The 16387-nt window shown below is 34.2% G+C and overlaps 1 protein-coding gene across 1 annotated transcript in view; it reads left to right on the top strand.

Moving 5' to 3' along the window:
* Positions 1–16387, top strand: part of LOC113234574 — a 79464-nt gene that overhangs the window by 45097 nt on the left and 17980 nt on the right. The window contains exons 9-11 of the mRNA XM_026469928.1: positions 6464–6820; positions 7230–7378; positions 10847–11016. Of these exons, the coding sequence (XP_026325713.1) occupies positions 6464–6820; positions 7230–7378; positions 10847–11016 (676 nt within the window). The remainder of the gene's footprint in view (positions 1–6463; positions 6821–7229; positions 7379–10846; positions 11017–16387) is intronic.

Raw genomic sequence — 16387 nt, 5'->3', positions numbered from 1 at the left:
TTGGACGGCTTATTTTTCGTGGAAATAGTTGACAATTTTTTGACTGGAGACTTCAATAAAAGTTTATAAACTTTCTTATCATTGCTTTGCGAATCCGGGGTACGGCAATACTTTATCCTTCCGTATTCATACTTGCCACACGTTGTGGTCCAAAAAATCACGACAGTGACGTAATTTATCTACGGCCTCATACAAGCGAAATAAAACGGGAGTTACAAGGAAGAAAGAGATGGAAGTACCACTGTCTCTCTCTGACGTCGCTTCTCCAGCCGGGTCTTCTGGAAAATCTAGAGAAATCGAGAAAATGACAACGTAATAAAGGATCTTCAACAACTTTCACGGTAATTTTCGTTTTATTTCGCTAAAATAGACGTGGGAACGTGCAACGGCTGTTATTAATTTTACACGGATGGCGCCACTTGGCGTAACAATCGATACGGTGTTTCCGTTTTTTATTATAGAAATTTGTCCGTCAAAGAACAAAGAAAAATAACAGTACTAATTATAAAAAGCATCACTATTATTCCTTGATGTAAATATTGACGATAAATTAATTGAACATGATGTGAAAGTTCACATTAACGCCGTTAGATGGCGCTAATACCCGCTTGCACGTTCCCCATAAAAAAAAAATATTTATGGTGTTTTTGTAACTCACTGACCTTTTTTTATTTGAAATGTTACGTCTTAGCAAAATAATAGTAATCTAGAATGTGCTTTATTTGTTTTATAAGTTTGAATTTTTGCAAAATTTAAAAATGCTTGTTAAATTGTATAAATTATATGTCAAAAAGACGGAAAAGAAAGAATTTTTCGTAGTATTCGATCTTGTATTAACAATTATTATAAACTAGTGGAGTAATTTCACAAAAATAATTAAATATATTGGTGGTCAAATATCGTGACATTCAATAAAAACTAAAAAATTGTTGAGAAGTCGTTTGTCAACAGTTACATAATTGCTTACATTGAACTTTCAAGCACTCAGAGAAGTAAATATTATCAAATTAAGCTTATCGTACAATTGAAAAAAGTATAATTCTTATTATAATATCATTTAACACTAAAAACCACTGGAAACTAGCTTTACGGCCTAATCTCGGCTGTTTAAATTGTGTTGCTTGTTACCACGGACTTGTGTATTAAACTGGACCGCGTACTAATTTAATAAACGAGCTAAGTGAGAGGGTTCAAATACTAATGCGTCTTTTCTAATAGGGTGTTCATTCATATTTTAGCCAGCCATATCGTTTTTAACTTTTTAATTTTTACAGAAAATATGGCTGCTTGTGGATGACCAAAACTACTAATATTATTTCATAATACAAATTAGTATACTTACTTGATATGCCACTTCATAATAGAAGGTTTCATTGTTGATATATATATTTTTTTGTATTATTACAGTAAAAGCATATTACCTTAAACTAATTTTATTTAACCAAAATTTAAAAAGTTAATAGACTAGACACTGCCTAAGAAGATTTTATTTAGCGTTGGCAACATATTAGACAAGGACAGACCACTACTTCGAGCTATCTCACGTGGTTCGGTGTTTTACTTTTACTTAAAATAAACCTTAACGTAACTCCATAAGGTGTAAATTTGTAATATTGGTGTATCGAAGTGCGCGATACAGTTTATGAAATATATTAATATATTATAAATCCGTACTTGTTACTTGATGTATTTTTGTGGCGTTGCAATAAAAAAAATCTCGTTTAATTTCCGGAGGATTTTTTATTAGTCAAAATTATTATTATATCCACAAAAACCTCCCGAGATCATAATAAGATTATACTCAATTCGATTATAATGCATTTCGATGGTTTGAACATGGTTTGAGCATTTCTTTTTTGAGGTTATATTTTTATAATTTTTTATTATAATATTGAATTTGCGTCAAATTACAAATTATGTCAAACAAACAAATTATGTGTTATATAGCATTCGAGCTCCTTGTTAAATAATTCTTCAAGGTACTGCCACCTTACCTAGTTTTGCTCCAAGCAGTAATATGAGGATTACCGCGTTCCGGTTTGGAACGCCATAACGCGGCCTGATATTGCATACTTTTTGTCGTATCTTAGTATTTGACGTATAGAGTTCTTAGGTTTTCGCGATTGTTACACATAGGAAATGAAACTATTTTTCCGGATTTAAAAAAAAAAAATTAAATACGCGATTTAAATCCGGAACGATAGTTTAATTTCCTAATTATTTGACGGTTTTTGCGATTAGACTATTCAAGAATTGCCTTATATGCATTATCGGACTGCGATATGAATAGTAAATAAATAATATTTTTTTTATCATACCTTCTAGCGGGACGAACATGGCGTGCGCCTGGTGGTAAGCGACACGCCTGTCTATAGTTGCAGTGTCCTCAGAGCTTTAAATCGCAAAGATCTGAAGGGTACTACCACTGCGCCCGTCACCCTTAGACGTAAGTTGACAAGTCCCATGTTCCTGTAATTTCACCAGCACCCATACCCTTCAAAACCGGTACACAGTAAGGCTGACATTACTGCTTGTCGGCAGAAATAGGTAAGGTGGCAGTACTACCCTGAATGGACTCTTTCACAAGGGGCTCTACTGCTTCTAAATCACTTGATATTACTAAAAAATAAACTACAAAATGATATATAATCTCAGTTTTTTCTTTTTTTAGTACTCTGTATACTAAAAAACCGACTTCAAAAGTCATTCATCCCCTAGTTTGCCACTCTTAGAGAGGGAATATTTTCTTTAAATTTAAATGGGACCACTTCTGAGGTATCCTCTTTCCAACAAAAAAGATTCATCAAAATCGATTGGCAAATACTAGAGTTATCGCGTAACATACTTACAAAGAAAAAAAAAAAAAATACATACAGTGGCACTAAGAACCTCCTCCTTTTTTAGAAGTCGGTTAACAATTTGTAATTTGAAAATTAATTTCTCGATACATTTGAAATGAAATTACTTTTACGGACTTAGATCGCGTATGTCTTGTTTTTTTTTTTTCGGATTGTTTCACACGTACAGGGCCATAAATCTGCTAATTTTAAATCACGTCAGTTACTTGACGATAGACTGTTAATGGCAGGATTTTTTGTTGATTTTACATGTTTGGTATTCTGCTTTTCATCGGCGAGTCGATGGTGTATTGTACTAATTTATTTGACGTTACTTTTGATTCGTTTTTACTTACAATTGAACTGCTCATATCGAGTTTTATTTAATAAAAAATGCATTTAATTTGAATACTAAATTGCTGATTAAACGAGTTATAAAATATAAGACATGAATAGATTTAAAAAAATTCAACCACTATACAGTATCGGCACGCTATGATGGCCATTTTGACAGATTACAATTAGTGAGGTCAAATCTTAATTCATTATCGAAAAAAGTATAATCAAATTCTAGTCGTATCTATAAGTTTTTAGATTTATAACTAGTATTGCAAGGTAGCTGATTAAAAAGTTTTAATAACAGGAATTACAAATGTTTATATTGAGTTCTTAGGTTTTCGCGATTGTTACACATAGGATCCCATCAACCGTGACTATGGGACCTGTAAAGGGCCCGAAACGTCGGTTTGTCTGAAAAAACAAATATACGCGATTTAAATCCGGAAAAATAGTTTCACTTCCTATACAAATGTTTACTTAATATATCGTCAATTCGAAACTGCTTTGTTTTTCTTTGACGCGAGTTTGGCGGAGGTAGAAGTTGTGCTGGACAGCGATCCTATAAGTGACGATCATACTAGATTTCATTTTTTTAAATTTCGAATTTCGATAAACAAATGCCGACTTGTGTCGTAAAATCGCACGTCACTATTGGACTACAATGTACAGCAACTAGCTCCTTCAACGTAGTTATGACTAATACGAAGCTTGATTGATAAGCGGACCAACGTTAAAACGGTCATCATAGTGTGCTGGTACTTTAGTCAGTGTAATTCCTTTGAGACTCCACCGAGAATTGCAATTATGACAATATTGGCTATTCTGCTAAAACCTAGTTGGCATTCATTCATTCCATGCTCCGTCCAACCATTATTTAACTTTTCACAGCTCGAATTCTAATCGATTAGTGATGTGCTAATGAGTTTTATGACAATCGATTTTATTTATGAAGAACTTTTAATCATCAATGTGGGCGGGTTCAAAAGGGAAATATTGTCTGATTGGGATCGTGATTCCCGTTCATACAGAGAAGAATCCGACCATTCATTATAATAAACAATAAGAATTTATTATAATTATTTATAATTTATTGCATTACAAAATAATTTATTAGAGGTATCAAAATTTATCAACTTGAATAATCTTCGTTACATAATCTGTTGGCTCGATAAATATCAGAGTTAAAGAGCACGTCGCTTCAGTAAAATTAAAATATAAAAGAGTCCAGAGGGCCTACTAAGCCAAGTTGCGTGCTACTCACTTGACTATCATGACTTACATAAATTTGAACGGGAATTGCAAGGCAAGATGATGAGTTTTACTTTTTAAACATTAATTATTGTCTCTGGCTGGCTAGTTGACATCTAACAAGAGCGAGATGGAACTATATACTAAATCATATGAAAGAAATAGATAGATTTACTTGTTAGATTTAATTGTGTTCAAAATGAGAATAATTATATTTTTTAAATCATTTTATTAATGATTGTACTTATGACGTTATATTGTAATATCGGCAACTTATGGCATACAATTTGTCGTAAGACAAAATTACATGTCATGTCTAGCCATTATAATTGAAATAAATAAGGTGAGTTTGTAATTTGATAACATAATTGGAACGTATCTTGTATTCGTACATTTTCAATAATTAATGCGTTAATGTCAAATTTGGCACTATTTAAAACTTATTTTACGATTTTCGCTGTCAATAAAATGATTAAAATACAATTTAAAAATTGTAATTACATTCATACCATTGACTTACAATTATATGGACGTCGAGTCCGCGCTAAAAAGTGTCCGCACTTGTAAGGCGCTAAAATCGTATACAGAGCGCCAAACTCCGCTTTAGTCTTCATTTGTTCTACTGACAGTGCGATACTGCGATGACATTACAATTTAAATTTCGAATAGGTTGACTTGGGACATTTTTTTCGTGGTTTTTGTATTAGACCCGTCGTCCATTTATTTGTAAGTCAATGATTCATACTATTAATTTATTAACAATACTGTGTAGATGAGAAACTCGAACTAAACTATTCAAAAAAGTTCAATAGTTAATAGTATTTAGTTAATAATATTTATTATTAGTAGCCTAAAAAGAAAAAAAATAATAATGAAACTGAAAATATAAAAACGAAATTTCTTAAAAATATAACAAAATCTCGACATTTTCAAAAAAAAGTTAGTCACGGATTACTTTCTTTGAATTGCTTATTTTGACATATGAGACCGCCATGTGCATAGCAAATAGCACGTCATGATACAATTTTACAATGAAAGAAAAGGTGAACGGGTTTCGGATGGAAAACGTAAACTGTATGGACTGTGAATTGTTTTTGTGAGGTCATAGTACGAATTTGACAGGCGATCCAACATACGGGCTTAAACAGGATTGCTAGAGCATTTTTTTTAGTTTATTATCATGTATGTCAATATTGCAAAAGTTAAAATACTTAAATGGTTGGACGGAGTATGTCACTAACAATCGATGTTGGCTTACTAAAAACTACCGTGGAAATTACTATGCACATCTTATTTTTTGTTCAAATTGCAAATTAATCTTGAAATGACATGTATTTTTTATATGTGAAATAATTAGTAGACTGCGTCATCGAAATGCCATCGTCTCGCCATTGAAGACCAGAATACCAAAAATTGCAATGGCAGTTGAGTTAGCTCGATTACTAGCTACTGACAAGTCTATAAACCTTTACTTTTTTTTACAATGGTTATAAACGGGACTTTTAGCAGCGATATAAACGCGCGGTCGTGAAGCGCGTGATTGCATCGCACTTGCGATTTATAGGCGATTGCATCGATATAAATGCGCGGCCGCATCGCTAGAAACGCGCGTTTGTATCGATGCATTCGCGAGTTTGCATCGCTGCTTAAAGTCGCGCGTGTGTAACCGCTCTTAGAATAAATACCAAGCGCATAAAATTCACATTCTGTCGTCTCACAATTGAGATGATATAAAATTAGCAGACTTATAATGATATTTAAAAAATAATTGAATTAATGATAAAGAGAAAAAAAAAACAACAATACTGTTAATTAGTAATTCATTAAATTCTTTTTTGTGTAAATACTAATTTAAATTTGAAAATTATAACAATAGACACAACATTTGTGGCATTACTAATACTAACAGCATCCTGAATATATATATTCTTCAGATCTCTTCTAGAGATAAGCTCACCTTTGTATATGTCCTTTATAACTTGTGTTTCATGTATCTTTTCTTTGTGCAATAAAGAGTTATTATTATTATATATTTTCAGTATTAATGGGCAGTTAAAGACAAACAAAAAAGAATGGGATCAATCCAAAATTTCACTAGAAGAGGACGGCCGCCGATTTGCGAAAAGCATTAAATATAAAATTCATGTACCACTCGATAAGACAATTGTTTCTGAACGAAGCTTCAATGATCGACATAAAGATATCGAAATTAAGTACAGATATCAAAGGAAAGATAGAGAAGATAAGAAAGTGAGAAAAGAGAGGGAAGACAGTAAACAGAGATCTAAAAAAGCGAAGATTGCTGAAGAGAGCGCAGATATTAATGAGGAAGTGTTTACCAAAGATAGTAGTCAAGAAGATAGAATTAAACCAAAGAAAAAAGAGATCGACACTAGGTAAGTTTTTAAAAAATGAGCATCGCGCAAAGGATTAGGAACCAGGGCGCCTTCAAATTGGACGCTTATAGACGCGCTTCAATTTTTATACTAAACGCAATCTAGGATGATCCCTGTGACACTTCATTTGACGTTTGTCATATGAATGATACAATATATGAATGGTACGATATGATCTAGACTGTATTAGAACTGATTTAAGTTTTAAACATATTTGTATGTTGTTATGGGTGAAATTTAAATAATTTAAAACATTAATAAAAAACGTTAATACCGCCATCGGAAAACGTGTGACGCCCGCATTGGGTCAGAATAGCGGACCCTCGCCTGAGGAGACTCGTGCTCTGCAGTGGAGCGTATAAATGGGTTGATGATGATGATGATGACGTAAATTGTGACGTAATTCCAGTGCAAGAGGACCGCCGAAAAAAACAAAGTCGAAACGACCTCGGACAATTCCGAAAACCGTAAAATTGACGGAGAAGAATGTAGAGTTTTATAGAGAAAGAATGTGGCCTGATGGCGCAGTCTACTTCATTGTCAAGGACAATAAAAGATGTAAGTGTATTTTTTATAAATGTAATCTTTAATAAACTAAGAGAGAAGATTTAAACATTTAAACATGATTAAACTAGCGTCACAATACATTCATTATACAGAGTAAAATACTTTTTTTTATAATATCAGATGACGGGACGAACATGTCATGCGCCTGATGGTTAGCTACACGCCTGTCCATAACAGTTGCAGTGCCACTCAGAGATTTCAATCGTAAGGATTTGAGAGACAATGCCACTTCGACATAAGTCGCCAAGTTCCAAGTGCCTGTAATTTCACCAGCGCTCTTACTCTTAAAAACCGGTACGCAATAATGCCCATTACTGCTTGGCGGCAGAAGTACCTATTTCTGCCGCCAAGCAGTACTACCCTGGACGACTAACCTACCTATTACTAACATTGTGTTATGTATGCTGACGACATTTCTTTGCTATTCAGGTGTAAGGATGATAGTGACAGTATGAACAATATCCTACATTCTTTTAATTTGGTTAAAAACTGGCTGTCAGACCACAATCTTATGATCAATTTAGATAAGACTAGACTTATTCAATTCGGACCACATCAAAGGAAAAAACTGGACCTTAAAACTGTAGTGACTATGCTAAACATTGAGGAAGTAGAAAACTTTAATTTATTAGGAATAAATATTGACTCTCATTTAAAATTGTCTTCATTTACGTACGCATTAGCACTTTTAAAAACAAATAGTAATAAAAAAGCGGCGCTCGCCAGTTATTATGCCTACGCCTACGCATGGCTGAAATACGGCATCATGCTGTGGGGTAGTAGCACCAATAAAGAAGATATTTTTGTAATGCAAAAGAAATTTATTCGTATTATCATGAATGTGGGCCCCCGAGATAGTTGTCGCCCATACTTTGCCAAAGAAAACCTCCTTACTTTCCCCTCACTGTATATACTCGAAGCAGCATCATACATTAGGAGGCATATTCAAGACTTCAAACACGTACAGAGTTTTAGAAGGAACAATCAGCTCGAACTCCCCAAGCCAAAGCTAGAAATGTACAAAAACAGCCCATATTATCGCGCAATAAAAATATATAATAAAATACCTGCTGACATAAAAGATGAAGCTAATGATAGAATTTTCCATAAAAAATTAAAAATATATTTGACGGGGAAAACCTATTACACAATTGAAAATTTTTTAGACGATTAATTATATTAAATGATAATAATTACAACACCATAAACTAAAAATGAATATAATTATGATAATGAGCTGATTTATAATAATTTTGACAATGTGTTTTAGCTTATAAATTATTTTTGACATGCTATTTAAGTTTTTGACATTTTTATTTTATACTAAATTTTTACCAATTATTGTTTTAATTTTATTTTGTATAATTTTTTGAAGTACCTATAGAATTTGACAGTGGCCTTTTCAGGGTCATGTACTACACTCTAGTCGTAATGTTAATAAACATTGTAACACCTGACTACGTACATGTGACAATAAATATATGAATATGAATATGAATATAACATAAACAACAACTTTTGTTATAACCAATTATTATAGTATTATTTTATAATCATTAGCCATTGACTTACAATTATATGGACGTCGGGTCCGCGCTAAAAAGTGTCCGCACTTGTAAGGCGCTAAAATCGTACACAGAGCGCCAAACTCCGCTTTAGTCTTCATTTGTTCTACTGACAGCGCGATACTGCGATGACATTACAATTTAAATTTCGAATAGGTTGACTTGGGACATTTTTTTCGTGGTTTTTGTATTAGACCCGTCGTCCATTTATATGTAAGTCAATGTCATTAGCATATTATTTTGTAGCAGTCTTGTGAAAGAGTTCGTCCAGGGAAGTACTGGCACCTATTTATTCCTATTTATGCCAAGCAGTACTGAATGGTAAAGGTGCTGGTGAAATGACAGGCATATAGGACTATTGGCAACTTATGTCTCTTGGTGACGGACGCAGTGGCAGTGCCCCTAAGATGTTTGCGATTTAAAGCTGTTACTTAATACCAGGCCCACGACTTGTTCGTCCAGTCATTTGATATTATAAAAAAACTATAATTAAACATAATAGGAGAGCTGTATACACATGCATAATTTGTTTCAATAAATCAATGCTTTATTGCATTTTCTACAATGTTTTTTTACACAGTGGTAGGGTTAATATTAACAGATTATTGTAGACCCTGAATAGGGCACAGCAAACTGGTGAGGAGGACATACTATACTATAATAAATTAATTAAATTACGGAATTAGTCGGTGAAATAGATTATAAGAAAAATGAAAATCCTTCGGATCGAAGGAATTTTTTCTGGGTTTTCGATCTTTGTATTAATAATTATAACAAACTAGTGGAGTAATTTCACAAAAAATAATTGAATATTAATTCAATAAAAATTTAAAATACAGCGAATAGCGACATCTCTCGCCAGGACTGGTAACTGTTAATGTCCTAACTGGGTGATAAATGTTTCATAGATTTCTCAAAGATGGCCCTACAACTAAAAAGTCGTTGAAAAAACCAAATACAAAGACACGATGCAAGCACATAGAAAAATTCGTGAGATCCGCTGGTTCGTTCCGTGGCTTAGTTGGTATAGCGTCTGCCACGGTAAGCTAGACGATGTCGGCTCGAATCCGGCCGGATCTTTGTATTAATAATTATAACAAACTAGTGGAGTCATTTCACAAAAAATAATTGAATATCAATTTAATAAAAATTTAAAATCCTTTTTATATACATTTTTAAGATTTTAAAGGCCTAAGGTATGGGAATGCACTGGTCTTGCATTAAAATAAATTAATACAATTGAACAAAATCCAGACTTTATTAAAAATAATAAAAGATTTCCATATTACATTCTTACTTACATTCTTACTTACTTTAAAGGATACGACGTTCGGTAGCTTGCATTCAAACTTTCAGTCGGTTTCGAATACGACAGTTTGACGTTCGATTCGGGTGTTGTGAATAAAAATGAAAAGAAATCGTACGATATCAAAAGAATCGGTTATCGTAAGGTTTTGAATAGACCCCCTGGATTGTTAATATAATTTAAATTTGACCCAGTCGCAATGTCGTCGAAAGTTCAATATCTCTAATGCAAGTTACGACGTTTTGATTTTATATTGAAATTTTCATTCAACGTGCTGCCATCTTGCGGCTAGCAGCTGGACTTCGACGAACTATTAACATCTGAATCAATTCGATGAACAGAAGTATGAATATACGACTTACCGATGATATGAATACTACTATTTGGTGCGGTATAATTTTTTAGAGATTTTGTTCGAAAGAATGACACAACCATACCACACAAAGCGAAACTGGCGGACTGAACTCAGATAGGTCTTTCTAGACCTAATGTTGGCACACGTCATACAATAACCACTTCTACTGTATTTATTGTTTTGTGCCTATAACAAAATATTAATGAAAATAAAATCACGAATTTTCGTTCCAGACGACGTTGAAGATGTCCGTTCGCGTTTGATGAAAGTGAACGACTTGTTAACTGCAAAAACTTGCACGCATATCGAAGAAATAAAGGAGGAAGATGTGGAGCGGTACGAGGACTTCCTGGTCCTGGACGACAGCCCTGACTATGTCACCGGCAGGGTCGGTGGGAGACAGGTAAGGGTTACATTTTTTTATTAGTTACTTAGTTGTGTCCGCGATATTATAAGCGCAAACACGTAGCTTGGGCAGCTTTCAATATCGCAGTCCTTGAAGACAAAAGTCTTCGGGCAGTGCGTGTTGCCTAAAGTCATGCTTACTAAAGTCCTTATAAAAAAGCTCAAAAGTCGCTCAACGAGCTATGGAGCGGGCAATACTCGGCATTTCTCTACGTGATCGAATAAGAAATGATGAGATCCGTAGAAGAACGAAAGTCACCGACATAGCCCAAAGGATTAGCAAGTTGAAGTGACAGTGGGCAGGGCACATAGCTCGTAGAACTGACGGCCGTTGGGGTAGAAAGGTCCTCGCATGGAGACCACGAACCGGAAGGAGTTCAGAGTTCTTCCGAGTCGAGGCTCATAACTGTGATTCACAAATGGCCGGTCGGAAACTTTTGACATTTGAAATCGGAACAATAGTTGCTTTAAGTCACAAATTAGAAATACATAGTAGGAATCAGGTTCAACTTCTCGCTCAGAAACCCATCTGATTTCGAAACTACCCAATCGGGTCGATTCCGTTTTGAATCAAAATCTGAACGCTGGTAAGGGCGGCGGGTGACCGATGGATGCCGTCGTGTCCGTCTGGCAATCTTCGGGGGAGGCCTATGTTCAGCAGTGGACGTCTTCCGGCTGATATGATGATGATGAAACATGAAGGTCTCACTTATGTATCCTATCGCGGTCAATCGTGCACTATCAGAGATGGTCAGGGCGGTACGGTTTTAACCCGGCGCTTTGTTAATGCCGGGGTTTAAATCAGGTTTTGTGATGGTGGGCGTTGAATTAATAGAGACGAAATTCGTCATTTAATTTTTTTGAAACTTCTGCCAACTTATTACGGTGACAACTGCGACGCAATTAGCCACCTCGAATTCCAGCAGCCAATCGGAGCTCAGTTGACACCGAAATAATTTGGCGGAATAGTTTTCAAACTAAATGACATTTTGTCTCTATTTCTGGTTATATACTCGATGATTAATTACTCTGTAATACAAACTTGTATTCTTTACTTGTGCTCCTTATTGACACGTGTGATATAAATGTCTAGATGTATCAATGATGATTGTTTGGCATCGTGACAAGTTTTAATAGGTCGATGTAGTCAGTTATTAATAAATAGCAAAAAAAGCAAGCAATTGTAATAAATCAATATGCCGCACACAGAGAATGGTAACGTCACTATTCAAAAACCGTTATTTTTACCGTCATCTTGGATTTGAGAGTACGAAATTATTAGATACAAAAACCCCCGTGTTCGTTGTTTGCCCAGACTTTGTTGTATGACATAATCACGTTATGCTGTCTAAGGGGAACCGGGCATAGGCATAATTAAACTTGAGTCGCATTCAGTCCCGGGTTCAGTTGCACGTCGAGAGATGACATTAATTATGTATCGTCTGAATTCGAATTCATTTTCGATAGATGTTAGTACATTTTGTTGCTTTAAATGGTTAAGAGCTTGTTTCCGAGTTTTATTTTAGCTGAAAATAGCATCTTTGTTGTGTAAGAAATTGCAGTTATCAAAACCTTCTATATATAAGTGATATATATTCTTCTATATATGAGATTGTGTTATAGTGATAACTATTCAGAAAAATCACAATTTTCAGAACTTAAATTGTTCATTAAACATAAAAAATGTTGCATTGTGTCACGGTCATTTTCAGTGTGCGATGTAATAAAAATATGAAATTTTTATGTGTACTTCAGAGCAGGGTTGTTGCCAATGGTAGCACCTGCATCCACGGATTATCTGCATAAATTAAGACATCTGCATCTGCATCAGCATCCGCAGTCATCAATGCTTATATTAATTGCGGATTATCGAGTCATGACATGACCTAAAAGGCGCGCTGGAATAATTTACAAATCTTCCAGAAATAGACTGTAAGCCGAAAAAGCCGCTCAACTATTGTTATTAAAATATAACTTTGGTAAAATTCCACAAGAATTAACCTAGGCCATAGTTTCCCCAAGTGGTCACTACCCAGTGGACGCTGAACAGTCCTACGGGGGCGGTAAGGGCCTTGGAATTGGGGGGCGTTGATGCTGTCTAGGGCTTGCTACCGCATTTGAAAAGAAACCGGAATTATCTATACATATAAACTACACTAAAAACATTTTTTTTCCTTGTGATTTTTTGCGTTAAGGTACTACAAAAAATACGTGTTTTAATTTTTTTTGTAGTGGTGGGCGTTGAGATATTTTTGTCTTGCCTGAGTGGGCGGTGAGCCAAAAAGTATGATCTAGGCGGATTGATTGTTGTCATGAAAATTGATATAAAATATATATAAATAAATGTCACAAAATAGTTAAAATAATATTTTATTATAATACCAAACAAAATGGAAAGCTTTTACATGTAGATAGATTCAGTAAGGATGTACAATCGCGTTTTTTTAACCTTCTCTAAAAAGGGGGTAGTTCTCAATTCCAATTTTTTATATGTATGTATGTTATAGAAAGCTACACGCTTGTCCGAGATCTGAGGGGCACTGCCACTGCGCCTGTCATCCTGAGACATAAGTTTACAAGTCCCATGTACCTGTAATTTCACCAGCACCCTTAAGCCCTCAAAACCGGAACACAGTGATGCTCACATTACTGGTTGGCGGCAGAAATAGGTAAGGTGGCAGTACTTCCCTGGACGAACTCTTTCACATGGAGCTCTACTGCTAACTGCTTCCGTTTCTGCTTTCCTTTCAAGTGAGGGTTTACTTTAGATCCCGAGAACCTGAGAGGTGCGAGCTTGGACTCTAATCCACGACTTATGCTCCAGAGGCGGTAGGTCATGGTTAGGTCACTTAGGCTACCGCAGCTTATTTTCTTATGAATTTAAGCATTCTAAAACCTATATAAAAAGATGCATTGTCTATAAAAGATTGTTAATTTGATAAGTTAGTAAAAAAAAAAAATATCGACGAAGTTTTTATTATATTTAACCCGGCAACACTCGCTACTGGGTAAAAAATACCAGATTCGCTCTGGACCTTTGGGAGGGAAAAGTGTCGTTTTTATTTTGACTTTCAATTATTTTGTGAAATCTAGTTTAAAGTGGAATAGGATAGTTCTATTGTGCCTTAATCGAAGATTAAAATGCGAAATTATACGAATCTTGAACTAAAATACCCGTATCGGCCCGTTTTAAGGAATCCCGAGTCAATCCAATCACGCCGCAAAATTGCCTATCCTCTTTGTGGCGGCCATATTTACAGAAACATATTTAAACTTCATGTTTAGGCTGATGGCTTTGCCAAAGCCTTAATAAATTTTAAAAAAATGCCACAGAGTATTTATGTACGATTATTATTATTTTTCTGCGCGCCCTGGCTACACGGGGCTCTTGGTACCTTCTAACCAATAGTTAATGCATATGCGCACCACAAGACAGCAGTATGCACGCGGTCCTTGGCGACGACATACGAATTAAGTGAGTATAGATAAAAAAAAACCCGGTAGCGACAGTACTTGTTATATTATTTTTCAGTTTACTTATGATGGTTTTCATCAGTCTTTACGACGACCAAGGGCAGGGAAGATTGTAGCACCCTTTTCGGGTTTCAAGAACACTGTATACGGTGGTGTCATGTATCCCAAAGAAGTATCATATATACCTACTCATGTACATATTTTTTTTCCATTTTTAGTACTTTTGCACGATAATCTATAATTTTTAATAACTACTCATAACAAGTTGTATTTCGTAATTTTATTTATTACGAATAACATAATTAAAACTACTACATCTTCACAGATTGAAAAATCAATTTTCTTTTCTTAGATAATGCCCTTAAATTCTGTGGTATTTTTTACCAGCAGCAAGTAATCGTGTCTGTAAACACCTAGAGAGTGCCGACGGGTTAAATTCAAATTCAAATATTCATTTCTTTCGTAAGTAAAATTTGTACACTTGAAAACGTAATTTTTAAGCTACTGCTCGCTCACTGCGCTGACCTCCCTGAGAAGAACGAGCTAGATACTTTAGGGATTGCTCTTTTCAAATAAACTAAATGCTATGGAATACACTTTGAATCATAATTGTGTGGAATCTAGACTCATGTTGTCATCTTTCTCTTTATCTAACACATTCCCTTAAATTTAGTAATATGACTTTATAGAAAAAGTAAATGAAGAAAGGGCATTTATCATAAATAGCAATTTAATGTAAGTGGTGTAATTTAGTATTATTGTTTTAAATTGTTTGTTTTAACAGTGATATGTATAAAGTTTACTCTTTATACTAAGTGCACAGTTCACAAAGACAGATAGATAGAATAATTCTAAAAACTGACATAAGACATAAGACTGCAGTACTAATAACTATGTTTTAGTTTATTCTAATTTCTATTATTAATTAATAATAAATTGAATTTAATAAAAATTCATTCAATAAAATAATTTGTAAAACTTAATGTAGCGTAAATTGGAATGTTTTCTTTGGAAAATTAAAAATAAGGTATTTAATAAATAACTATTGTAAGTATAGTGAAAAAATAGGGTGGTTTGCATTAATATTAGACATAACTGGTTGATGACTGTACCACCTCAGTCAACCGTGATCATGGGACCTGTAAAGGGCCCGAAACGTCGGTTTGTTTGAAAAAAACAAATATACGCGCTTTAAATTCGGAAAAATAGTTTCATTTCCTATGTGTAACAATCGCGAAAATCTAAAAACTCGATAAGAATTCTAATAAATTCGATTTCTTTTTTAAGCCAATTTGTGCATCCAATGCACGGTTCTAGATTTTTCTATAACTTCAAAAAGAGCAGACTCAAATTTGCAACCCTAAGTTACATTATTCTCGTATTTTTTCATACAAAATATTTAAACAAAAAAAAAATGTTAGTGATGTTGTTCCGTGTTCAAAAAATGACGCAAGCTCCAAAATTATTTTACTATTTTAAGGAAACTTGTCGAACTTTTTGGAAAGATCGAGTTGCAGTACTAACTCCGTTACAAATATAACCTCTTTTAAGCTGGCTTTTTGCTCAAAGGAAAATAATTTGCTAATAATAATATATAATAATAATAAATAATTTAAACAGATAATTTAAGCTTTTTTGGAAAAGAAATAAAAAAGAAGGCATAAAAAATTATGGCCTACATGCTATGATAAGTATAAAAAAACCATGTACGTACGTACATTATGCTTAGGGGATGGAAAAATAGTCTAAGACATTATGCCACATTTATTTATTTTTTTGTTAATTCTGTCAGTCTTTTGAACTGCAAATTTGAACGATTTATTTTTCATTTAATTAGTTGACAAATTGGTATATAAATTTTTAAAACAACACTTGCAATCTACACGTACATGTAA

This window comes from Hyposmocoma kahamanoa, unplaced genomic scaffold, assembly GCF_003589595.1.
Source record: "Hyposmocoma kahamanoa isolate Upper Pololo Valley unplaced genomic scaffold, ASM358959v1 84, whole genome shotgun sequence".
NCBI classification, from domain to species: Eukaryota; Metazoa; Arthropoda; class Insecta; order Lepidoptera; family Cosmopterigidae; genus Hyposmocoma; species Hyposmocoma kahamanoa.
This window is presented reverse-complemented; position numbering and strand designations above follow the sequence as displayed.